This window comes from Heterodontus francisci, chromosome 3, assembly GCF_036365525.1.
Source record: "Heterodontus francisci isolate sHetFra1 chromosome 3, sHetFra1.hap1, whole genome shotgun sequence".
NCBI classification, from domain to species: domain Eukaryota; kingdom Metazoa; phylum Chordata; class Chondrichthyes; order Heterodontiformes; family Heterodontidae; genus Heterodontus; species Heterodontus francisci.
In genome coordinates, this window is record NC_090373.1 from 50820174 (window position 1) to 50846613 (window position 26440).

Here is a 26440-nt window from a genome sequence, read left to right on the forward strand (position 1 = left end):
TGGCTGAGTGTAGGAGGTCATTGACCCTCTTCTTGCACTAGACCCAGTTACAACGGGTGACCCCATGGCTGCTAACCTCCTCTGAGATGTCTGTCCAGGCTTGCTTAGTCAGGCAGGAGGACCTCTTCTTGCCATCGCTGTGGAAGAAGACCTGCCGCCTTTACCTTGCAGCCTGGAGGAGGATCAACAGGAAAGTATCACTGAAGCATGGGGCCACCGTTGCTCTGACCTGCGCAGCACTATGCCCAGGGGTTCTGCTTGCTGAGGTTGCAATTGATGATAGTGTACAGACATTTTTGATGACTAAGTTGCTGTACAATTCAAGGAGAAAGTGAATACAGGGCTGGCACCTTTAAAGATGGCACAAGAACCTGATTCAACATCAGGTGACTCTGTTCATGGCATCGCCAATGCCACCCTTGTCACGTGATTGAGGAGGACGGCCGCCGTCATTATGGTAAGTGGCTGCCTGCCATGTACTTGTGGTGGCACGGCAGCTAGGGCCACGTGCGGGCCGGCCGCCATTTCACTCACCTGCCGTCGCTGCTGGCGGCGCAACTACAAAATCCAGCCCAATAGCTTCAGTATGCCCATTGTACAGAATCTCACTTAAACAATTCGACAAATAGAATTCCATATCCACTGCGTCCACAAGAGTTAGTGTTTCAGCAGCCAAAGTACTTTTAACAATACTTTTTAATTTTCTTACCTTCCCAAGCTAAACGACAACATTTTCCATTTTCACTTCTAAGAACTATTTTGAAACTAGCTGTACTAGAATCCTATCAGGAAGATTAGCATGTGAAGCATTGCTGAAAATGATTCTCTTCATGTTCTTTGGGTTGCCTAAAGATGGAAACTTAAGGAGGCATTTATCCAGATTTAAATTTCTTTACGTTTTATTTGCTCTTAAAACATTTTCTACTTGAGCATGTTTCATCAACGTACTTAACTATGACACATCAAAACTAGCATCTCGTCTAGTGTGAGTGCACAACCAGTTCAACTGACCAATCAAGCCTACAATTGCTCTACATAAGAACATAAGAAATAGGAACAGGACTAGGCCACACGGCCCCCTGAGTCTGGCCGGTCTGATTGTAGCCTTAACTTCACTTTCCTGCCTGCCCCCATAACCCTTGACTCCCTTCGGGATCAAAAATCTGTCTAGCTCAGCCTTAAATATATTCAATGACCCACCCTCCACTGCTTCCTGGGGTGGAGAATTCCATTGATTATTGACCCTCTGAGAGAAGAAATTCTTCCTCATTTCTGTGTTAAATGGGAGTTCCCTTATATTGAAACTGTACCCTCTAGTTCCAGTTTCCCCCACAAGGGGAAACATCCTTTTAACATCAATCCTGTCAAGCCCCCTCAGAATCTTATATGCTTCAATAAGATATGCTCTCATTCTTCTAAACTCCAATGCATATAGGCCCAATCTGCTCAATCTTTTCTCTTCTTTAGATATAGCATCATCTTTCTGTGATAATCTAGTATGATTAACCGGATGGGAGTAATGCTGTCTAAATAAGATGCTGATTTAAAGTTATTTCAGATTGACTTTGCTTAATATCTAAACCAATATATTTAAAAGCCTCATAAGCCTTGACTCTCAATTTTAAATTCTACTTTAATCTTATTAATAACACATTTCTCAAATTCCGCAGTACAAGCTCATAAGAAATCAACATGCATCATGAAGATGCTTGAAAGTTTTCCTTTATGATATCAAAAAAACATTGCAGGATCTGCTTTTAGTTGAACACAATCTTTTTTCACTTTTATGTCTGTTGGGACTACTACTGCGAGATGTCCCGCTTGCATTATCGAAGGTTCCTTCGCCAGTTTCTGATAATATTCTGAGTCACTTCCAGACTCACTGGGGCATATTTTACAGACCCACCAATGTTGGCGGTCATGGCGTGGGGGCCGGAAAATGCCTCTGGGAGAGGCCTGTCACGGGCCTCGGCGCCGGGAAGGCCCGACTCCATGTGCTGGCGGCAGCGGGGCCTCGTGCCGGCACCCCCCCCCCCCCCCACCGCTCGTCGGCGGGCTCAAAATTTAAATCTGTTAATTTATTTAAAGTATTGAATTAAATACCTACCACGCTCAGCGTCAGTCCCAGTGCGATATTTGTGCCGGTGGCCGGCACTCCCGCACCTTCAGATCTCCGTCCGGAGATCCATTGCAGGACTGTGGTGGGGAAGGGGGAGCAGGTAAGGATTTCAGTGCGGGAGGTGGGGGGAGTGGGTTCAAAGCAATCCGATTGGTCTAGGGGATGATGGGAAGGGGTTGAAGTGTAAATTTCAGAAACTTTGTGGGGGGAGAAGTCAGGTACAGAAGGTAAATATTTTGTTTGGGGGAGAGGGCAAGGAATGAACTGGATGGTCCTTGCGGGGGTGGGAGAGGGGCAAGAAACATTACATTTACGTTTTCTATAAAATGTACGAGGTCTATAACTTTAAATACGTGAACAAAATTGAAGGGCTCGAAGCCCTTTAAAAATGGCATCAGCACTTGCACAATGGCGTCTGATGCCATTGCCAGGGATGAACCACCCGCCCCTTCCACATCATCAGTGGGGTGGGGGGGGGCAGTCTTCCCCGGCAATGTAAATGAGCTGTCGCGTTTAATATCGCGGCGACTCCACGGAGTAAAGCCCGTGTGTGCAGGCCGCCATCTTTGAAGCGGGATCGGTGCTAAGCTTGTAAAACGCAGCCCACTATCACTACTGGAATATGTTTTCTTACTTTCCATTCTTTCACCTCATTCTGCCAGTCTATGGGTCTTGCTTCTCGGCCATCATCCTGAACCATCAGCCAATATCTAAATTTGCTAGTAGCCTTTCCTGTACCTCCCACAGTTGTTACGCCCTCCATTCATTAGATTGTTCTGAAATACATGTCACCTGAGTACTCACTCTAGACAATTGGCCTGTGGATGTGATAGCTCTGCCATTTGTATCATGATCACTCACGTTGCTGCTATCCAGCCCCTCATCTACCACATTCTGTTCCTCAAAAACCTCATCACAAAACACATGAGCACTTGAGTTACAAGGTGCCTCATTTACTTCTATCAGCTGTTCAGAGTCTGAGATTTTGTAATTAATTCTGATTAATCATGAGGAATGAACCTTAACAGTTTGATCGCCATGTTCAATAAGTACAGTCTTTCCATCATGACTTATTACATTACCAGGGCCTTTCCATTCCTTATGACCCTTTCTTTTTATATTATACCACATCTGCTGAATTAAACTCAGATGGTCTTATGATGCCTCTGTGCTCTGCAAATTCTCCCTGAGACGTCAGCCTTCACGAAAGCCCATCTCCCTGCTGTAAAGAATTCAAATGTGCAGAAAAAGTTGAACTAATTTTAGTACCATCTGGAACAGGAGGACAATCATACAGAACAGAAGGAAATTTGGGATTTAGTCCATAGACTAATTGAGAGGGACGATATCCTCCAACCGTCTGGAAGGAATTCTTTGCATGAACCCATGCCAGTGCAGTTGTCAGCCTGTAATCTGGTTGATCAGCTAAAATTTTATGCAACATTTCATCAATCACCTCGTGATTCCTTTCACAAAGTTCATTGTTAAACGGACTTTCAGCTGCAGTATTCATGACCATGATGTTCTTTAGAGATACAGCACTGAAACAGGCCCTTTGGCCCACCAAGTCTGTACTGACCATCAACCACCCATTTATACTAATCCTACACTAATCCCATATTCCTACCACATCCCCACCTGTCCCTATATTTCCCTACCACCTACCTATACTAGGGGCAATTTATAATGGCCAATTAACCTATCAACCTGCAAGTCTTTGGCTTGTGGGAGGAAACCGGAGCACCCGGAGGAAACCCACGCAGACACAGGGAGAACTTGCAAACTCCACACAGGCAGTACCCAGAATTGAACCCAGGTCACTGGAGCTGTGAGGCTGCGGTGCTAACCACTGCGCCACTGTGCCATCTGGCCAAAATGGTCTCACATGGGGGTCCAGGTCACCCACAACAGAAGACGTAGAAAGATTCTCATTTCCTGCCCCACTTATAAAGGTGACAATGAGATGACAAAAATCTTCTTTGAGAGTGAGAGAGGGAACATCCCTGCTCTTGGGCGTAGCACGCTCTGCTACATTTTGTGGCCTTCACCCATCCAAGATGTACTCCTACTGGTGCGAGTGCCTGCCTGATTTATTCAAATTAAGTGACTTCCTCCTAACATTACCTGCTTTGGAAGGGTCACCAGTAAAAGTCATGGGCAGGTGCATCCCAGTACTTAGGCTGGAATGGACCGCCTACTCAATTTTGCTTCTCAGAATTTTTTATTATTTGTTTGTGGGATGTGGGCATTGCTGGCTAGGTCAGCAATTTTTGCCCATCCCTAATTGTTCTTTAGAAGGTGGTGGTGAGTTGTCTTCTTGAACCGCTGCAGCCCTTGCAGTGTATGTACACCCACAGTGCTGTTAGGAAGAGAGTTCCAGGATTTTGTCCCAGTGACAGTGAAGGAACGGTGATATAGTTCCAAGTCAGGATGGTGTGTGGCTTGGGGGGGAACTAGCAGGTGGTGGTGTTCTCATGCATTTGCTGCCCTTGTCCTTCTAGGTGGTAGAGGTTGCAGGTTTGGAAGGTGTTGTCGAAGGAGCCTTTGTGAATTGCTGCAGTGCATCTTGTCGATGGTGCCAATCAAGTGAGCTGCTTTGTCCTGGATGGTGTTGAGCTGCTTGAGTGTTGTTGGAGCTCACTCATTCAGGCAAGTGGAGAGTATTCCATCACACTCCTGACTTGTGCCTTGTAGATAGTGGACTGGCATTGGAGAGACAGGAGGTTACTTACCGCAGGATTCCCGGTCTTTGACCTGCTGTTAGAGCCACAGAATTTATCTGGCTGGTCCAGTTCAGTGACCACCAGGATGTTGATATGGGGGATTCAGTGATGGTAATACCATTGAACGTCAAAGGAAGATGGTTAGATTCTCTCTTGTTTGAGATGGTCATTGCTTGGCACTCGTGTGGCGTGTATGTTACTTGCCAGTTATCAGCCCAAGCCGGGATGTTGTCCAAGTCTTGCTGGATATGGGCATGGGCTGCATCAGTATCTGAGAAGTCGCGAATGGTGCTGAACATTGTGCAATCATATTGAATTTTTTTTGAACATTATGAGAAAATTAATGCTCCTGGCCACCTGTGCCTAACAGTAAAAAGTAACCATGATGGGAAGTAGAGATCGGCAATGCTCTCTCCTGGATTACACATCAGATGCAGCCCGCATTGGTACGCTTTACAATCTATAGCAGGCAATTTCAGGAACGGTAACAAAGTATATCTGGAGATTTTGAAATGGACATAGACAAGTTTTAGTTAAGGATAAATTATGACTGCTACATGAGGCTGAATTGTTAAAGCTTCCTAAACAGCGCGGCACATGCACAAGATGTGCGCCACTGAGCCACCGCAATATTTAGCGCAGTGGATCATTTATATGGAGGGGGCAGACCGCCGGCCCCCATGATGTAGAGGGGGCGGGTGCTCCATCCCCGGCAACGGCGTCTGGCGCTGGCACCATTTTTAAAGGGCTTCAAGCCCTTACAAGTCATTTAAATTTTGTAAGTGAACTGCAAGTTGCAGTTCAATTTAAATATTCAATGAAAGATCGAAGCTCCTCTCCCAGCCCCCCATGACCAAACCATTTATTTGTTTCCCTCTCCCGCTGAAAAAGCTTTTTTGCTGATCGCCAACTTTCCTCCCCCCGAACTTTAATATCTTTGGCCTTCAACCTCCTCCCACCAATAGTAAGAGTTTTCTCCACTCCCCACCCGCCCTGAAAACTTCACTCCTCGCCCCTCCCCACCAATGTCCCACCTCAGATCATGGAATGGAGATAGGAAGGCACGGGAGTTCCGGCAGCCAGCCAGAATATCGGCATGGGACGGCCGTCGTGAAGTGCTGAAGTGTTGCTTCATCTTATTTGAATTCATTAACATATTTTAATTAAATCCCCATTACTGAGCAGTGGGGGGCCGCCACGAGGCCTCGCCACTGCCAGTAATATGGGGCAGAGCCTTTGCGGCATCGAGGCCTGTGGCAGACATCTCCCGGAGTTATTTGCCACCCCCCCTACCCCGAACCGTATCAGGGTGCTGTTAAAATCTAGCCCATGAACTTCAGAATCACTATGAGAGCCCGGCATTTTTAGTATATTCTTAGGTAAGGTCCCAGAGGACAACTTAACAATACAACAGTACATTTTGCACTCTGTAATTAAAATATACTTAAGAGAAATGATCAAGTCTAAATCAAACTAAATGAAAAAAAAAAATTACTTCATAAAAGATGTAATTAAAAAGAGAGACAATTTCCAGAGTTTCTTAACCACTTACTTGCAGATGTGGCAGGCTTGCATCTACAGACCTTGTACTAAATCACGTGACACTTATATTGATCTAGTAAGCAATTAAGTTTAATTTTCCCAATATTGTTCAAGTTGTTCCACAGTCATTTTGTTTGGTAATTAAATTAATTGCAGTTCTTTTTAAGTTAAAACATCACCACCCAAGAACCATGACAATCGTAAACAAAGCCAGTTCTTTGCAGGAAATATGTCTGCCAAATTCAACACATTTTGCATAATATGTGGGGAATATTGTGTTAGGAAACTCCAGTATCTGTGAGCTACATTAATTGAAAGGTTTCAGACAAATCTTCCCCCCCTTCACCAATATATACAATCTAGATCAGATTGCTATTTATGTTTCAGGTTTTATATATGAAGTTGAAATTATTTTTTATTTTTATTTAGAGATACAGCACTGAAACAGGCCCTTTTGGCCCACCGAGTATGTGCTGACCAACAACCACCCATTTACACTAACCCTACAGTAATCCCATATTCCCTACCACCTACCTACACTAGGGGCAATTTACCACAGCCAATTTACCTATCACCTGCAAGTCTTTGGCTGTGGTAGGAAACCGGAGCACCCGATGAAAACCCATGCAATCACAGGGAGAACTTGCAAACTCCGCACAGGCAGTACCCAGAGTTGAACCCGGGTCCCTGGAGCTGTGAGGCTGTGGTGCTAACCACTGCACCACTGTGCCCCCCTTTGAGCTATCTTATGTTACTCAGTTCATAGCAGAAACCACAGAACAACGCCAAGTGAAATACAACTTAGCTTTTAGTTGGCAGAAAGATCAAAGATTGACCTAGACACTGGGATGCAGTATTAATACTACTTTATTTTACTGTGACAATGCAACTATTACCATTACAAGATTTGCTATTTTGCATTTTCTCAGATCTTGTGGATGACACTGGCAAGACCTCATATTGGTTGTTGTCTTCGCTTCCTAATGCTACTAACCTTATATTAAATAAGGGCAACTATGTGGGTATGAAAGCTGAGCTAGCTAAAGTGAACTGGGTTACTAGGCTAGGAGATAGATCAATAGAGAAGCAGTGGCAGATATTTAAGGGGATATTTCAGAATACTCAGAATAAGTATATTCCTACTCTAAAGAACATTTCTAAGGGGAGGACCCACCATCTGTGGTTAACTAAAGAAGTTAAGGAAAGCATCAAACTTAAGGAAAAAGCATATAATTGCACAAAGATGAGTGGCAGGTCAGATGATTGGTCAGAATATAAAGAGCAGCAGAGAATGATTAAAAGGTTAATCAGGAGAAAGAAATTAGAGTATGAGAGGAAGCTGGCTAGAAATGTAAAAACAGATAGCGAGTTTCTACAGGTATTTAAAAAGGAAAAGAGTAAGTAAAGTGAGTGTTGGTCCGCTGGAGAGTGAGAATGGGGAGTTAATAGTAGATAATAAGGAAATGGTGGATGAAATGAACAAATATTTTGCTTCTGTCTTCACTTTAGAGGATGCAATAAGCATTCCAGTAATAGCTGTAAATCAGGAGGTGGAAGGAAGAGAGGAACTTGGTGAAATTACAATAACCAGTGAAATGGTACTGAGCAAACTGATGGAGCTGTGGGCTAACCAGTCCCCGGATCCTGATGAGGTTCATCTTAGGGTCTTAAAAGAGATGGCTAATGAGGTAGTAGATTTGTTGGTGTTAATTTTTCAAAATTCGCTAGATTCTGGAAAGGTTCGATCAGACTGGAAAGTAGCAAATATAACCTCTCTATTCAAGAAGCAGGGGAGACAGAAAACAGGTAACTATAGGCCAGTTAGCTTGACGTCTCTCGTGGGTAATGTGTTAGAATTAATCATTACGGAGGCTATAGCTCGGCACTTAGAAAAACTCAAGGTAATCAGGAATAGTCAGCATGGTTTTGTGAAAGGGAAATCATGTTTAACCAATTTATTGGAGTTCTTTGCAGGAGTAACATGCACTGTGGATAAAGGGGAACCCATTGACATACTGTACTTGGATTTCCAGAATGCATTTGACAAGATGCCATATAAAAGGTTATTGTGCAAAATTGGAGCTCATGGTGTAGGGGGTAACATATTACCATAGATAGAAGATCGGCTAGCTGGCAGAAAACAGAGTGTATGCATAAATGGGTCCTTTTCTGATTGGCAGGATATGACGAGTAGAGTCTTGCAGGGGTCTGTGCTGGTGCCTCAATGTTTTACAATTTATATCAATGACTTAAATGAGGGGAGCAATGGCTTGGTAGCTAAATTTTCAGATGACACAAAGATATGTCACAAAGATAAGACACAAAGGAAAGTATGTTGTGAAGAGGACATAAAGAGCTTGCAGACTGATTATAGATAGGTTGAGTGAGTGGGCAAAAATCTGGCAGATTGAGTATATTGTGAGAAAATGTGATGTTGTTCACTTTGGCAGGAAGAATAAAAAAACAGAGTGTTACTTCAATGGAGAATGACTGCAGAATTCTGGGGTGCAGAGGGATCTAGGTGCTCTCGTTCATGAGTCACAAAAAGTTAGTATGCAGGTACAGCAAGTCATTAAGAAGGCTAATGGAAGGCTATCTTTTAATACAAGAGGAATTGAGAATAAAAATGAGGATGTGATGCTTCAGTTATACAGGGCATTGGTGAGACCACATTTCGAGTACTGTGTGCAGTTTTGGTCTCCTTATTTAAGGAAGGATGTTGGTGGTGGTGGTTCAGAGGAGGTTTACGAGATTGATACCTGGGTTGTCTTATGAAGAAATGTTGGACAGACTGGACTTTTTTCACTGGAGTTTAGAAGAACGAGGGGAGACTTGATTAAAGTATATAAGATCCTGAACAGTCTTGACAAGGTGGACGTTGAAAGGATGTTTCCTCTTGTAGATGAATCCAGAACTAGGGGGCACTGTTTTAAAATTAGGTGTCACCTTTTTAGGACAGAGATGAGGAGAAATTTTTTCTCTCAGAGGGTTGTGCGACTTTGGAACTCTCTGCCTCAGTAGGTGGTGGAGGCGGGTCATTGAATATTTTTATGTGGAGGTAGATAGATTCTTGTTAGGCAAGGGAATCAAAGGTTATTGGGGGTAGATGGGAGTGTGGAATTCGAGACACAAACAGATCAGCCATGATCTTATTGAATAGCGAAGCAGGCTCGAGGGGCCGAATGGCCTACTTCTGCTCCCAATTCGTATGTTGCTATGTTTTTATGTTCGTATGTACTGTCCTTTTATTGTTAACTGTAAACTGTTTTTTCTGTCCTGTTCTTTGAACCTAGGCTATGAAATTAACTGTTGGAATACATGCTCCATTCTCTATTTCTATTTGAATTTAAAACGACCTAATCTTCCTGAAACCGCCTGATTGTACATTTTTAACCACTTAAGAAAGTTGACAAAAAAGCTACTAGCAGAAATGTTTCTACTCAGTGAGTAGTTACGGGCCTGAATTTTACTGTTGCACCACAAATTGCGGTGATCTCGGTGGCACGCTCTGATCTCGGTGGCCCGCCCATGTGGAGCGGCCGTCACCAAACACCCACGATATTTCACGCAGGGGCTCATTTAAATGGAGGGTCGGAGCGGCGCCCCCAATGACGTAGAGGGGACGGCCACTCCGTCCCCTGCAATGGCATCCAGCGCCATCGTGCAAGCGCTGGCGCCATTTATAAAGGGTTTCAAATCCTGACAGATTATTTGCATTTTTAAAGCCATCATCACCTTTTATTTGAATAAAATCAGTTCATTACACATTAAAGCCCCTCTTACAGCCCCGAAATGATAAAACAATATATTTATTTCCCTCTCATCCCCGAAAAAAAGCATTTCTATCGGTCCCAAACTTTCAACCCCAAACGTTGCATTCTTTGTCCTTCAACCCCTTCCCACCATCCCCTTAGCCAATTGAATTGGTTTTCACTGCTCCCCGCACCCCCATCCCCGCCCTGAGAATTTCACTGCTCCCCCCTCCCCACCAGTGTCATGCCTCAGATGTCCATGCAGACATCCGAAGGCGCGGGAGATCCGACCAGCCGCCAAATATCGGCGTGGGATGGCCGTTGGGACTAGGTAAGTTTATTTACATGTTTTTAAATTAATTTTAATATGAAATGAAGGCCCCACTACCAAGTGGTGGGAGGGCCTTCTCGGCGTCGGGGGTCGTGGCAGGCCTCTCCCGGAAAAATTATCTTCCTCCCCACCCCCCCCCCCAACCACTGCTATGATCCCCGACGCCGGAGGGCTGGTAAAATTCGGCCCATAATCTGGAATACGCTGCCTGAACGGGTGCTAGAAGCAGATTCAATAATAACTTTCAAAAGGGTATTAGATAGACACTTAAAAAAGAAACAATTCCAGGCCAAGGGGAAAGAGTAGGATTAATTGAACAGTTCTTTCAGAGAGCCAGAATAGGCAATGATAAGCCAAATGGCCTCCTTCTTAGCTGTATGATTGATATTGAACTATATTTTAATTCTCTAAACCCGTTTTAGACTCAGTCAAAGGCTTTTGAATTTAGGTGAATGATGCCTAACATTACAATATCAGAGAAAATTCAAATAGACTATTTCTGTTGCTGGATTAATTTCCTTTATTTATTTTAACTTTCTCATTTTCTCAAGGTTGAGCTTGGGCCTATTATTGTTGAAAGAACAAAGGTAGATTACATGCCAGTGAGTCAAATGAATTGAAAGAAACGTCACTTGCACTTCACTTGGAATTATTATGTTACCTTGCTGTTGATTGGTTTATGTAAGATGGGGTTCAAAGTGAACTAACAGATCACAAAGGGCTGAATTTTACCCGTTCTCCAGTCGGGGGTTGTGGCGGGGGTGCCGGGGGGTGCCGGGAAAATGGCTTTGGGAGAGATCCGCCACGGGCCTCTACGCCGGGAAGGCGCTGCCCCATATTGCAGCTGGCAAAGCCTCGTGGCGGCCCCCCACCACCCAACAGTGGCATCGCAATTTGAATATGTTAATGTATTTAAACTAATTAATTAGATACTTACCTGCTCCCGCCGTCGGTCTCGATTCCATATTGGTGGCGGCGGCCGGCACTCCCATGCCTTTGAATCTCCATTTGGAGATCCGAGGTGGAACACTGGTTGGGAGGGGGGAGCAGGTAGGTTTTCAGGGCAGGGGATTGGGGGAGCAAGGTTAAATGTTTTCGATTGGTCTATGGGGTGGTGTGAAGGGGTAAAGTTCATAGTTTATTAACTTTGTGGGGGGAAGGTCGGGAGCACATGATAAGTTTTTTGGGGGGGTAGAGGGCAAGTAATAAATTTGATGGTAATTGTGGGGGGAGAGGGTGGGGATAACTTTAATTAATTTTTAATACTCATGTCACTTAAAAATGTTAAATTATATTGAAGCCCTTTATAAATGACGTTGGCGTCTGCGCAATGGTGCCTGATGCCATTGCCGGGGACTGACCACCTGCCCCCCTCCACATCATCGGGTGGTGGGGGGGTGGAGATTCGCCCTGGCCATGTAAATGAGCCTCCCCGTTTAATATCGTGACGTCTCCGCAGAGTAAATCCTGTGCATGGGCGCCACCATCTTTGATGCTCACTGCCAAGATCGGCAGCACACTGATAAAATTCACCCCAAAAGCACATCTATATAATACTGACTTCTCTAGTTTGAATACTTCTGAGGTCTCACCCTCTTCCCATTGCATCTCAATACCTGCTGCAATTGTGCTGCTTGTTGCAGCACTGAGCTATTGCATGAATGACCCTTTATCTGGAGCAGTTGTCATCAGTACACTCCTGTACTGCAACAAGAACTGAACTGTTTATTGGCAACACGTAAGAGCATTAGAGAAATTCCATTAGCAAGGCCTCTGCCGCATCCTCCAGATTCAATGGGAGAACTGATGAACAAACAATAGCATCCTTCTTGAAGCCAGATCCACAAGCATTCAGGCAAAACTCCTGCAAAATCAACTCCGATGGACTGGCTACTGTGTCTGTGTGGCTGAAAATCATCTCCCCTGCCAGGTCCTGTTCTCACAACTCTCGAATGGCCAACGTTCCAGAGGAGGACAAAAAAAACACTTCAAAGACACGACTGCATTGACCTTAATAACTGGCAGGAACTTACTACCAATCGCTCAGAATGGTGACAACTTGTCCACCAAGCTGCATTTGGCTTCAACTCCCAATGCCTTAATGATGAGGCAGAGCAAGAGCAGAGAAGGAAAGAGAAGGAAGCAAATCCTGCACTCCCTCGTGGGATGTCCTGCCCCATGTGCCCAAAGATCTACGAGTTTAAAATTGTCCTGCTTAGTCACATGAAGACCCATGGCGGAAACTCGCAACCCTGAGTGGACATCATGCTCGAATTAAGGGACAGCCGACACACACACATATCTGCTGCAGTACGCACAACTCGATAAATCACCACCATGGTTACATTGAAGGATGGTTTTGGCTATTATCATGCTAGGATTCTTTTTTGGCCAGCACAGACAAGACAGGCCAAACGACCTCCTTCTGTGCCATAAATCTTTTATGTTTCTATCTTTTCAGCCTCACTTACTTTTCTCCATTCCTATTTGCAGTTGTGCAGTGATATTCTGTTCACAGTATTCAATTCTTCTTCTCCCATTGTTGCTGTGTACTAGCCGATCAAGAATGTTGAAGTAATAGCGTTGCATGGTGATGGAGGGGCTATAAAATTTCAATAATTGATCAGAGCCCAAAATACAAATTGTGGATAACATGTATCCCAAATGGTTGATGATGATTGTGCCACCCATTCTGCAAGAGGTCAGCTTTTTAAAGCACAGCGCTAACTCATTATTTTACAACAAAATCTAAACCATAATGTTGTATACAACATTATTATATTTTAAACTTTGTTTTTTGGCTTTCACAGGTCAGCATTCGCAACTGGCTATGGGCTGAAAAAATCTATAACCTCTGTGAGATTCTTTGTAAAGTTCACAAGGTAACTTTCTCTGTGTGATAATGAAATGGAGCTATTCAGGCAGAAGTACAGGGCAATGAAAAACATAAACTCAAACTCTTACATGAGGTGGTTTTGGTACATATGGCATAGAGTAGATAGAAGGAAAAAAAGACTAAAATCAGAAGGGTGCATGTTTTCACCCCCTCTTCGTCATGCAGAGTTGTAGTTTAGCTCAGTTACAGTATTCTCACTTCTGAGTTAGAAGAAAGCAGGCTCAATGATCTAGGTTTGCATTGCAGTGATGTAGTGTTACATTGTCAAAGGTGCCAACCTTTTGATGAGAGTTTAAGCTGCCTTCTTGTCTATCTGGGCATTGAAAGCTGCAATTCGAAGATGATGGTTTGCATTTTATTAAGATGTGGTTAAATGGGTTGAAAGGCATTTGGCATCCAAATTGATCTTGCAAAGTGATGGTACTTAGGTGCACTGAGTAATGTACTTGGAACCTTCTACCTCTGTGATTGTGATTTGAAATACTATATTTAGACATTTAGCTCAATTACAACCATACTTTTTTTTCTGATTTAGAACCAAGAATTTAGCATGATAAAGAAATCTTTACATTATTTTGCTCAACTCTTTGGATGACTTTTAATGTAAGAATAGAGGCCGGTTCAAGGATATGTCAAATCCCTGACATTGTTTGACAACTGAACATAGAAGATGTAGGACTGAATTTAACACTGCCCCAGCGGGTTAGTTGATGGCGTGGGGGCGGCGTGAAATTGAGCGGGAGGCCTACCCACCCTGCTGCTGCCTCCGATCGATTTTACGGCAGTTGGGCGTGGGGGGGGAAACGGTCTGCCCACCCAAGGCCAAGCAAGGCCCTTAAGTGGCCACTTAACGGCCACTTAAGGGCCCTCGCCCGCTTCCATGGGTATTTTACCCGTGGCAAGTGGGCATGCTGGGGATGTTAAAGGCCGCCCAGTGCTAGCTGAAGGCCTTTCCGTGCCCCGGGGGGAGTGGGGGCTTGGCAGTCAGGCACAGGGTACCTGATTGAGGGCCGCCCCTGCCTCCCAACCCACCCCCGGGACCCAAGGCGCCCTCCCCTCCCCCAAAACTACCATTCCAGCCTCACCAGGGAAGGACCAATCCCCCTGATGAGGCAGGCCCAACTCACTCACTCTCCAGGGTCCATTGCATCGGCTTGGCTGCAGTCCCAGCAGTGGCCATCGCTCCCTGAGGCACTGCTGGAACTAAGAGCTGCCGGCCCGCTGATTGGCCAGCAGTTCACTGAGGCGGGACCTCCTCCCTCAAGTGGGTGGAAGTCCCGCCTCAGGACAATTAAAGCCAGGGGACCTGTAAAATATGAGACGGATCCCCAGGCTAGACGGAAGCGGGTTCACCACCGACTTTCACGTCGGTGGCGAATTCCCGTCCGCCTGAGGTAAAATTCAGCCCATAGTATCAATCTAAATTAAGATGCGATGCATATATTTATAATATATTAACAATCTTAAATCTGCCCACAGTTCCTGTCTGCAAACCTTATATCCTGTTGTCACACTTCTTTTCCCATTATACAACGTTCACATTTATAATTGGAACTGCCAATATGAACTTTTCACACTGTAATTACACTTTCCCACCAAATGCTGGTGCTACAGGGTACTGATTTTTGCATTTCCCAGCTCCATAATGCAGTGAAACTTTTATGGTTCAACCAACTTTACTTCTCTGCTTCCCAGAGTACCTGAAGTTTTGTTATTGAACTAAAAACAATAATATCAAATCAACTCATTATTTAAAAATAAGGATCAAAAGTATGACAATAAACTAGGAACTAAATTATGTCCATATGCCCTGTTGAATAATTCTCTGCCTGCCAACACCACATCACCTAAAGAATACACTTGGTTTTGACCCTTGTGTGTGACACCATGAAAGATTGATCGGTATTTCTAAATGATATTTCCAAATATATTTGAAGTAGGATCTGGTGGAGGTTGAGCTAAATATGTAAATATAGAAGATAAAATCATGTTTGCAATAGTTTGTAATTTTTTTTCTGAAGATCATTGCTAATGTGTCTAATTCAAATTATATACACCAACTGGGGTAGAGTTTTCATTTTGAGCACAATCAGTAATCCAGATGCAAATTGCAGACAAAATTGCTCTAGTTTTCCAATTGAATTTTTTGCTCAAGGTTCCATTCAAACTTATAGGCAAATCACCAAACGTAAAATCTTCTGTGAACTAACAGAATAGGGGACCATAATCTTTTAAAATAATCTTTACATTAAAAATATCCCTTGGTATACTTAAGAAAATGGTACACATTTTAATTATAACTGAAAATGGATTTATTACAAAAATAAGCATTCTTAATCAAATAATCTACCTGTGAGTAAACTGATATTAAATAACTGAAAATTCTTAAATAAACTATATAGAAACATTTACTAGCTTCATTTCAATTTCTTAGTAAGTTGATTTTTTTTCAATATTTAAAATGTTTTAAAAGGTGCCAATTAGTGTCCTTGTGCTTGAAAAAGTGTAATTTTAAGAGCCTCCTTGAAAGCCCATAAACAGGCATCATTCGTGAGCACTCACCAGGGTGATTAATTTGATTTGAGGAGCATGACCAATTTTGTGGGCGGAGTCAGCTTCCAGCGTGATGTTTTTTCAAACCAGCACGAAACATCACGGAAATTCGAATTAGGCTGGAAGTAACTTGTGCCTGAAATTACTTTTTTTGAAATACCCTATGAAGCAAATAATCTGAAAATTATTTGGTTTTTTTGGATTACTTAGTATGGATGGGCAGCATAATGAGTGTTTTCTTAAATCTATTCACATTCAGATTTTATTTACATGTTCACGGTCAGATCTAAGTTTTATCAGTTTTGTACCAAATGTTACTAGTAGTGGTTGTCTTGACCTAATTTTATTTTATACATGACATTCACAGTGCTTTTGGATATTTCTTTCTTTACATAATTCTGCGAGATTAATCTGAGTGACAGCCTTTTGCTTCCAGTAAAAATGACATTAGATTATGCATTAATGAACAGTAGATCACTCGAGATAGTTTACTGAATCTGTCTATTCTTGACATTCAATAAATGAATCTATAATATAATGGGTTTTGAAGGACAAATTAAATTTGTGCACCGTGAAAGTACCTTTAATTTCCCTTCTTAAAATAGTTCTGTTTCCAGATATACCGAATACATGTTGATCCATGTCAGTTGTACTTTAAAGGAAAAGCATATGCTTAAAACAGCTGAATTTTGGAATACTTCATTGTGCTATAATTTTCTTAAAGAGAAAACGGTTCCCCATAATCTTTGGTTATCAGCAATGGCTAATTAAAATGCTTTATAGAGCATTATCTGCCCATAAGATTAAATGGCTCGAAGATAATCTACTGCAGAATATTTTACAGCTCTGGCTTGCTGATGAATGCTGGCTACAAGCAAACTTATATTTAGGTCTTCATCAGGACTGCGAGCTTCAAGACCAGAGGCCGTATGGTTTCAGTGTCCTGGCGGGTCAAGGCGAGAACCATTATTTCTGTGTAGAGATGGGGAGCGAGCTTGCAGTGTGGGAGAAAACCTTCCAGAGGGCAGTTTTCATGGAAGTGCAGAGAACAGGGGTAAGTAGAACTGGAGGAACTATTTGTATATGATTAATATGTATATTGTGACAAAACTATAATGTTGCTCTTTTGGCTTAAGTTTCAAACGAGGTGCATATGGACACTTAGTCTATGTGCTTTAGTCTTTGATTGTGGAATGTGCATAATATCAATTTATAAATCAATATCCATGAAGGTTTCTAATTAACTGTCAAGCTACAAAAATACTGACAGTACTTAATTATGGAAAATAATTATGTACAATGCAAGATTCATATGGTTAACTTTATTTCTGTGATTCTAGCAGAGAAATAATTTCACAAAGGTGAATTTTCCATAGAAACCGGATCATTCTGTAATAACAAACACAAATGTCAAAATCTGTCTTCTAATCACTTAACCTTAGATATGAAAATATTTGCTTCAATTAATTAATTTATTTAAATATATTTTACTTAATTACAATGTCTACATAACATGCAGAATTTAAAATAACTTAAGTGAGTCCAGACAAGAATATTTAAAGCAGCTTATTCATTCTGCATCCTTCACACTGCACACCTTGCTCTAAATTCATTCAATATGTTTATCTCCAATGGTGGCTGGGATTTTACTGAGTTCCCAATTTCGGGCTTCCTGGCGGGGTGTGGCAGAAGATTGTTCCGGCTTTGGCCCCCCACGGAGTGCGACACCAAGATTGCCAGGCCCGATCTTCCCTGCGGCTGGGAGGGTCTGTGGCAGCCCTCCTGTCGCTGGAGGGCGGGACCTGGCTTTACATATTTAAATGAAGTAAAATGAACATATTTGAATAAGGTTACCTGCTATTTAACCTTCTTCCCAGGATCTTCCGAGTGGCAGCTGGCACTCACGCACTTTCATTTTCCTGTCCAGAGAAAGCAGGCGCCACCGAGGTGGGGAACAGGGGAACTTACGTTTATTAGTGCCAGGGATGGGGGAGCAGGTTCCGATCACCATTAATAGTGTAGGAGAGGATGGGAAGGGGTGACCTCTGCACTTTGATCAGTTTGTGGGGGAAGGTCAAGTGTTTCACCTCTGTGTATTGGTGGGGGGGTGGGGTGGGAGGGAAGAGGGCAACTATTGCACTTAATTGTTATTGGGAGGGAAGGGACAATAGTCTTTTTGTGAGGATAGGACTTTAAAAATTTAATTGAGCCAGCAGGGTTGGCTGCCCTTTAAAAAGGGCGCCAGCACCTGCACACAGGCAGCTGGCACCGTTACTGCCATCACAGAGCCCACCCTTGTGATTGAGGGTGTGTGGCCCATCCGGCGTATTATCTTGTGCCGCCATTTTTCTCACCCGCTGCCATTCTCGGCGATGGGAGAAGATGGGCGATGTGGGATACATATAGGGCTATCAGCTAATGAAATAGTGATCTTTATAAACAAAGGGAACTGTACAAAGAAAAACTGGAGATCTGCCATTAAGCTCGTGTTTTTATCACTCTAGCCCAGGTAATTCACTACAATACCAAATGTTAAAGCTGAGGAAAAGATTTCCTGTCCTTTTGTGTAAACTCAGATCTTCCTCACTGGCACATTCACGACACGATGCCATCGTGCAGAATGGCAGATAACAATCAGCAACAGATTGCCTTTGTCATCACTGTGGATGCAGTGTAAACATCAAAGTATCACAGTTTGGTGTTGTATCAGTGGAGGGTAAGCAGTGAATATGAAGAGATATTGGAAGCTCTGAAGCTGCTTTTCCTGTAGTGCGTTGTTAATATGTAGATTATAACTGGATTTGTTTGAGATTTTGCTATGGAAAGAACAATTAGAATATACAGCGTAGAACTATATTCCCAGCACAGCTCCAATAAAAAGTATTAATGCCAGGATGTGAGGTTTTCACTTTATTTAGCAATATCTAGCGACAGGAAGATATCTAATTGGATTTCTGCACAGTTAGTGCATTAATCTAGCAGGTATTCTTGTTTTTTTCTGATTTTTTTCTTTATTTTAAGCACTAATCGTAATGCGACTAGCCCTGTCTGTTAATTTTCATAATTTCTTAGGGAAGTACTCCAAAAGGTGTAAAAGCAGCATTAAGAGGAACCTGACTGCAGATTTAATAATGTAATTCACTTTGAGTATGAATCTCTGGCCAGAAGTACTTTCTGAAAAAGCAATGTGAGGTTACAGGTGAAAAGCATTAAAAATATTATATTTTGTAGCTAGAATTTCTAAACTGGAATCCGTTTGCTTGCTTGACAAAAATGGCTCTGTCGGTTGTGTTTTTATTTTGGCGACTGCTACATGTACCCTTGCCCAACACTCAGGCACTGATACCATGCTGCCACTTTCATGCTTACCCATCCACATAATAAATAGGCAGCACAGGGTTCTGATTGAATGAGAGTCCTTAAAATTACTGATGTATTTCCATATATTCTTACCCTGCAGAAGCATTGCATGCTGAGGGGGACTAGCTCCTTTAGCTTCTGATATCAGTGTGCTCATTCACCATTAATTCTCCTCCACAGGCTAATGCTAAGAAAAATTGGAAGGACATTGAAATTAACATATCCATTGCTACAGCATATATTTGTTCCATTCTGCTGAATTTATTTTTGCATAATTCTACTGTATAAGAATACAATTCTGTGATAACAACAACTTGCATTTATATAACACTTTTAATGGAGTAAAACATTCCAAGACGTTTCACAGAAGCATTGAGTTTATAAATTTAGCATTGGTGTGAAGTAGTTTTGCTTTCAGCCTTATTCTAAACTCAAAGTTCTGAAATTTTCCGGCCCCTTGACACCGCAGGTCACGGCGCGGGGCCAGTAAAATTGTGTGGGGAAAGGCCCGCCTCGACCCGCGAAGTCGAGAAGGGCCCACCGCAAATTGCCAGCAGCGGGGGGACTTCAGTCTGGCCCCCGCACCACCACTCAGCGGCAGCACCCCAATTACCATATTCAAAATGGTACTTACCTCTGCAGATTATGTAGCCCGCCGCCTCTCCACACACACTTCAAGATTTAACATAGAACGGGCAGCCGTCACGTGCCGTCCCATTCACGATCAGAAAAACCAGCGGGTCATCAGAGGCAGAAGGTTCCGCTACAGAAGGTAAGTTCTGATATTCAGGGGTCTCACTCTGCATACTGGAAGGGAGGAGGGAGGGGTGGATATTCAGGGGTCTCACTCTGCATACTGGAAGGGAGGAGGGAGGGGTGGATATTCAGGGGTCTCACTCTGCATAATGGAAGGGAGGAGGGAGGGGTGGATATTCAGGGGTCTCACTCTGCATACTGGAAGGGAGGAGGGAGGGGCGATATTCAGGGGCCTCACTCTGCATAATGGAAGGGCGGAGGGAGGGGCGATATTCAGGGGTCTCACTCTGCATAATGGAAGGGAGGAGGGAGGGGCGATATTCAGGGGCCTCACTCTGCATAATGGAAGGGAGGAGGGAGGGGCGATATTCAGGGGTCTCACTCTGCATACTGGAAGGGAGGAGGGAGGGGCGATATTCAGGGGCCTCACTCTGCATAATGGAAGGGAGGAGGGAGGGGGGATATTCAGGGGTCTCACTCTGCATAATGGAAGGGAGGAGGGAGGGGGGATATTCAGGGGTCTCAGTCTGCATAATGGAAGGGAGGAGGGAGGGGGGATATTCAGGGGTCTCACTCTGCATTATGGAAGGGAGGAGGGAGGGGGGATATTCAGGGGTCTCACTCTGCATAATGGAAGGGAGGAGGGAGGGGTGGATATTCAGGGGTCTCACTCTACATACTGGAAGGGAGGAGTGAGGGGGGATATTCAGGGGTCTCATTCTGCATCCTGGAAGGGAGGAGGGAGGGGTGGATATTCAGGGGTCTCACTCTGCATACTGGAAGGGAGGAGGGAGGGGTGGATATTCAGGGGTCTCACTCTGCATACTGGAAGGGAGGAGGGAGGGGTGGATATTCAGGGGTCTCACTCTGCATAATGGAAGGGAGGAGGGAGGGGGGATATTCAGGGGTCTCACTCTGCATAATGGAAGGGAGGAGGGAGGGGTGGATATTCAGGGGTCTCACTCACATAATGGAAGGGAGGAGGGAGGCGGGTATTCAAGGGTCTCACTCTGCATAATGGAAGGGAGGAGGGAGGGGGGATATTCAGGGGTCTCACTCTGCATAATGGAAGGGAGGAGGGAGGGATGGATATTCAGGGGTCTCACTCTGCATTCTGGAAGGGAGGAGGGAGGGGTAGGTTTCAGGGGTCTCACTGCATACTGGAAGGGACGGGGAGGGGGATATTCAGGGGTCTCACTCTACATACTGGAAGGGAGGAGAGAGGGGTGGATATTCAGGGGTCTCAGTCTGCATTCTGGAAGGGAGGAGGGAGGGGTGTATTCAGGGGTCTCACTCTGCATAATGGAAGGGAGGAGGGAGGGGTAGATTTCAGGGGTCTCACTCTGCATACTGGAAGGGAGGAGGGAGGGGGGATATTCAGGGGTCTCACTCTGCATACTGGAAGGGACGGGGAGGGGGGATATTCAGGAGTCACTCTGCATACTGGAAGGGAGGAGGGAGGGGTGGATATTCAGGGGTCTCACTCTGCATTCTGGAAGGGAGGAGGGAGGGGGGTATTCAGGGGTCTCACTCTGCATAATGGAAGGGAGGAGGGAGGGGGGATATTCAGGGGTCTCACTCTGCATACTGGAAGGGAGGAGGGAGGGGGGATATTCAGGGGTCTCACTGCATACTGGAAGGGACGGGGAGGGGGGATATTCAGGGGTCTCACTCTGCATACTGGAAGGGAGGAGGGAGGGGGGATATTCAGGAGTCACTCTGCAGACTGGAAGGGAGGAGTGAGGGGGGATATTCAGGGGTCTCACTCTGCATAATGGAAGGGAGGAGGGAGGGGGGATATTCAGGGGTCTCACTCTGCATACTGGAAGGGAGGAGGGAGGGGTGGATATTCAGGGGTCTCACTGTATACTGGAAGGGAGGAGGAAGGGGTGGATATTCAGGGGTCTCACTCTGCATACTGGAAGGGAGGAAGGAGAGGCGATATTCAGGAGTTACTCTGCATCCTGGAAGGGAGGAGTGAGGGGGGATATTCAGGGGTCTCAGTCTGCATACTGGAAGGGAGGAGGGAGGGGTGAATATTCAGGGGTCTCACTCTGCATACTGGAAGGGAGGAGGGAGGGGCGATATTCAGGAGTCACTCTGCATACTGGAAGGGAGGAGTGAGGGGGATATTCAGGGGTCTCACTCTGCATCCTGGAAGGGAGGAGGGAGGGGGGATATTCAGGAGTCACTCTGCAGACTGGAAGGGAGGAGTGAGGGGGGATATTCAGGGGTCTCACTCTGCATAATGGAAGGGAGGAGGGAGGGGGGATATTCAGGGGTCTCACTCTGCATACTGGAAGGGAGGAGGGAGGGGTGGATATTCAGGGGTCTCACTGTATACTGGAAGGGAGGAGGAAGGGGTGGATATTCAGGGGTCTCACTCTGCATACTGGAAGGGAGGAAGGAGAGGCGATATTCAGGAGTTACTCTGCATCCTGGAAGGGAGGAGTGAGGGGGGATATTCAGGGGTCTCAGTCTGCATACTGGAAGGGAGGAGGGAGGGGTGAATATTCAGGGGTCTCACTCTGCATACTGGAAGGGAGGAGGGAGGGGCGATATTCAGGAGTCACTCTGCATACTGGAAGGGAGGAGTGAGGGGGATATTCAGGGGTCTCACTCTGCATCCTGGAAGGGAGGAGGGAGGGGTGGATATTCAGGGGTCTCACTCTGCATACTGGAAGGGAGGAGGGAGGGGGCTATTCAGGGGTCTCACTCTGCATACTGGAAGGGAGGAGGGAGGGTGTATATTCAGGGGTCTCACTCTGCATCCTGGAAGGGAGGAGTGAGGGGAATATTCAGGGGTCTCACTCTGTATCCTGGAAGGGAGGAGGGAGGGGTGGATATTCAGGCATCTCACCCTGCATACTGGAAGGGAGGAGTGAGGGGAATATTCAGGAGTCTCACTCTGCATTCTGGAAGGGAGGAGGGAGTGGTGTATATTCAGGGGTCTCACTCTGTATCCTGGAAGGGAGGAGGGAGGGGTGGATATTCAGGCATCTCACCCTGCATCCTGGAAGGGAGGAGGGAGGGGTGGATATTCAGGCATCTCACCCTGCATACTGGAAGGGAGGAGTGAGGGGGATATTCAGGGGTCTCACTCTGCATTCTGGAAGGGAGGAGGTAGGGGGGGATATTCAGGAGTCACTCTGCATCCTGGAAGGGAGGAGTGAGGGGGATATTCAGGGGTCTCACTCTGCATTCTGGAAGGGAGGAGGTAGGGGTGGCTATTCAGGGGTCTCACTCTGCATACTGGAAGGGAGGAGTGAGGGGTGGATATTCAGGGGTCTCACTCTGCATTCTGGAAGGAGGGGGGGAATATTCAGGGGTCTCACTCTGCATTCTGGAAGGGAGCCAATGCGATTCTGCCCTCCATAGTGGTTGGCAGCTCTGTGCCATTGACTGTCCATGTCATTGAAGGAGCAATGGCACTCGAGTCACCCTGTATGTGGGGAGAGTGCCACATGGTAGGCGTGTGAAGCTTGTATATTTTATGGGCCAATCAATGCAGCTTGTAAAATCTTTATGTGGTCATGCAGTGCCAATCTTAGTGGGAGCTAAGATGGGCAATGCCATGTCATGCCACATAGATGCTGCATAAAAGCACCTGATGTATCACAACATCAATCTGTGCCCTGTCAGGAACCTTTGAAGAATTGAAGGAACCGAGTTGTTTTGCAACTTGAAGATGGGGATGGTTCACCCTGTATTCATTGATGCACTTCTTGAGAGGATCCATATGCACCGCAGGCAAAACTAACAGGCAGATGCAGCACACATAGAGGCCCCCGGTGGTGAGCAGCAGCGCCCAAGGAGAGCTCACCACTACAGATCGCCGCGCATCTACAGGTCCCACATGACATACCTGCAGATGTCTGTGCGCCAGTGTCAGAGGTAACTGCGGATGTCAAGAGAGGCAGTGACACATCTGTGTCCTGCTGAATGTTGGTCTGCAACCCAGGGGCTTCAGGGGACATCCTTTGCCTTTGGCCCTCAAAGTGACAGCGGCTGTCAATTTTTACACCTCTGCATCATTTCAATGGCCCACCGGAGACCTTTGTGGGGGTCACACAGTCAGCATCAGGGAGGTCACTGATGCCCTGATCCGGAGGGCTGGTGACTATATCCACTTCACGACAGACCCTGAGAGCCAAGCTCAGAGGACCATCAGTTTCAGTTCCATCATGGGGTTCCCACAGGTGCAAGGGATCGTAGACTGCACCCATGTGACCATCAAAGCTCCCGCCAGGTGACCAGCTGAATACGTAAACTGTAAGGGCTTCCACTCAATCAATGTGCAGCACGTATGTGATCACCGGAAACGTTTCATGCAAATCTGTGCCCACTTTCCAGGCAGCTTCCATGATGCCTTCATCCTGTGCCAGTCTCAGTTGCCATTGCTGTTCACTGAAATGGCTCAGATGGAGGGGTGGCTTCTTGCAGACGAGGCTCCTGACACCAATGAGACACCCCAACACTGCTGCAGAGGAGAGATACAATGCCAGCCACGGAGCTATAAGAGCCACCATTGAGCAGGCGATCGGCATGCTAAAAATGCGATTCCGCTGCCTGAATAGATCGGGTGGTGCCCTGCAGTACGAGCCGGAAAGGGTATCTCGCATCGTTGCTGTCTGCTGTGCTCTGCACAACTACACACTCAGTAGGGGAGAGGCCTTGCAGGATGAGGAGAAACATGAGCAGGACTCATCCTCGGACAATGAGGACACTGAGGACTTACAGCAGGGAAGGCACATGGGAGGACAGAGAGCATCTAGGCACCAAATGCAGGGCGAGCAGAGAGCTAGGGATGCAAGGCAGCACCTCATTGATCAAAGGTTTTCCACACCATAGAAACCACAGTGGGCTCTGCACACCACACAGCACCCTCATTCACCTGTTGTGCAGCAGTCCTCATCTGCAACATCTTTGCATCCACCACTTCTGGCAGCAGAATACTGAACCTTTGTCCATATTACTGCATCCATGGAGGTGCACATGAGTGATACTGGCATGGCAATGATGTTATTCCATACATTGGCAGTTCTGAAAGGCCAGTTATATAATGGGAGGAGCCACGTTCAGTACATGCTGGCATACTTCATTCACACAGTAAATGCAATGCACGTTAGTGAAGACGATTTCGTTTTCGGCCTTTCTACATTGTTGTGTCACCCATGCAGACCCATTTGTGTCAGCATGCTTGTTGGAAATGCTTGCAGATTCTCCTACACAGTGCCACTTCTGTACTAGCAGCCTGACTGTAGGAAGGCTGCTGATATGATGGCCCTTTGGTTGTGGATGGCTTTGGCGGTCGTACCCTGTGTGCACGAGGCCTAGAGGGCCCCGGCTGGCTGGGAGAGTGACCGTTCATCCCCTTCTGGCATTGGACCCTTTGACACCCGATGACCCCATGGCTTCTCACCTCCTCTGCCATCACAAGCTCGGCTGCCTTGTTCAAGCAGGAGGGCCTCTTCTTAACATCGCTGGTGAAAAGGACCTCCCACCTTGCCCGCACAGCCTGGAGAAGAGTGAGCAGGGAAGCTTCGCTAAACTGTGGGGCCACCCCAGAGTACCCCTCTGCCATCCTCGGCTTTTGATGTGGTCCTTTAAATGCAAAGGTGACTCCACTGTGTAACTGCTCTAACGTCTGGCTGCAAGGTTTGTCTTGCACATGTTTGAAAACCAATGCAGGACTAGTGAGGAAATCTGTGCTGTTGTCATGGTTTTTCAGCTATCACACATTGATACATGTTCACGAATACTTTGCTTCTGCAGCAGCTGAACATATTTATTGGTGTAATATTTCTAGTTGGCAATGCAGCTAGAATATGAACATATTTTCCTGTTTTTTTACAAAGATTGTTTAATATCAATTACATGTCTTTTCACATAACAGTTAGTAGAGAAATGAATACAGATTCCAAATGTATATTCGTCTGCGGCTTTTCAGTCAGATGATTAGAAGCCCATAGTATGCAAACATTCTTCAATTATGCTTTTATTTCTGTTGGGTATTTGCCTTTTATGGTACATTTAAGTCTCACAATCTGGAATGTGGGAAATTAAGATTATTCACCCAAGATGCAAGAAGGAATGTTACACTTGAGAGGAAGAAGAGGATCACAACTTCACAGGACACTGGGACACAACAGGGTAAGTATGTCACAGCAAAGCGGAAAGTGCTGGGGTAACTCAGCAGGTAAGGCAGCATCTGTGGAGAAACTCAGCAGGTCAGGCAGCATCTGTGGAGAGAGAAGCAGAGTTGACTTTCAGGTCTGTGACCAAGTTCACAGACATGAAAGTTAATTCTGCTTCTGTCTCCACAGATGCTGCCTGACCTGCTGAGTTTCTCCAGCACTTTCTGCTTTGCTGCCAGATTGACAGCAGCCCGACTCTTCAACAGTGAGG

At 45.4% G+C, this 26440-nt stretch overlaps 1 protein-coding gene across 1 annotated transcript in view; it reads left to right on the forward strand.

Annotated features, from left to right (window-relative positions):
• Nucleotides 1-26440, forward strand: part of sntg2 (syntrophin, gamma 2) — a 325968-nt gene that overhangs the window by 238052 nt on the left and 61476 nt on the right. The window contains exons 14-15 of the mRNA XM_068028487.1: nt 13278-13349; nt 16761-16970. Of these exons, the coding sequence (XP_067884588.1) occupies nt 13278-13349; nt 16761-16970 (282 nt within the window). The remainder of the gene's footprint in view (nt 1-13277; nt 13350-16760; nt 16971-26440) is intronic.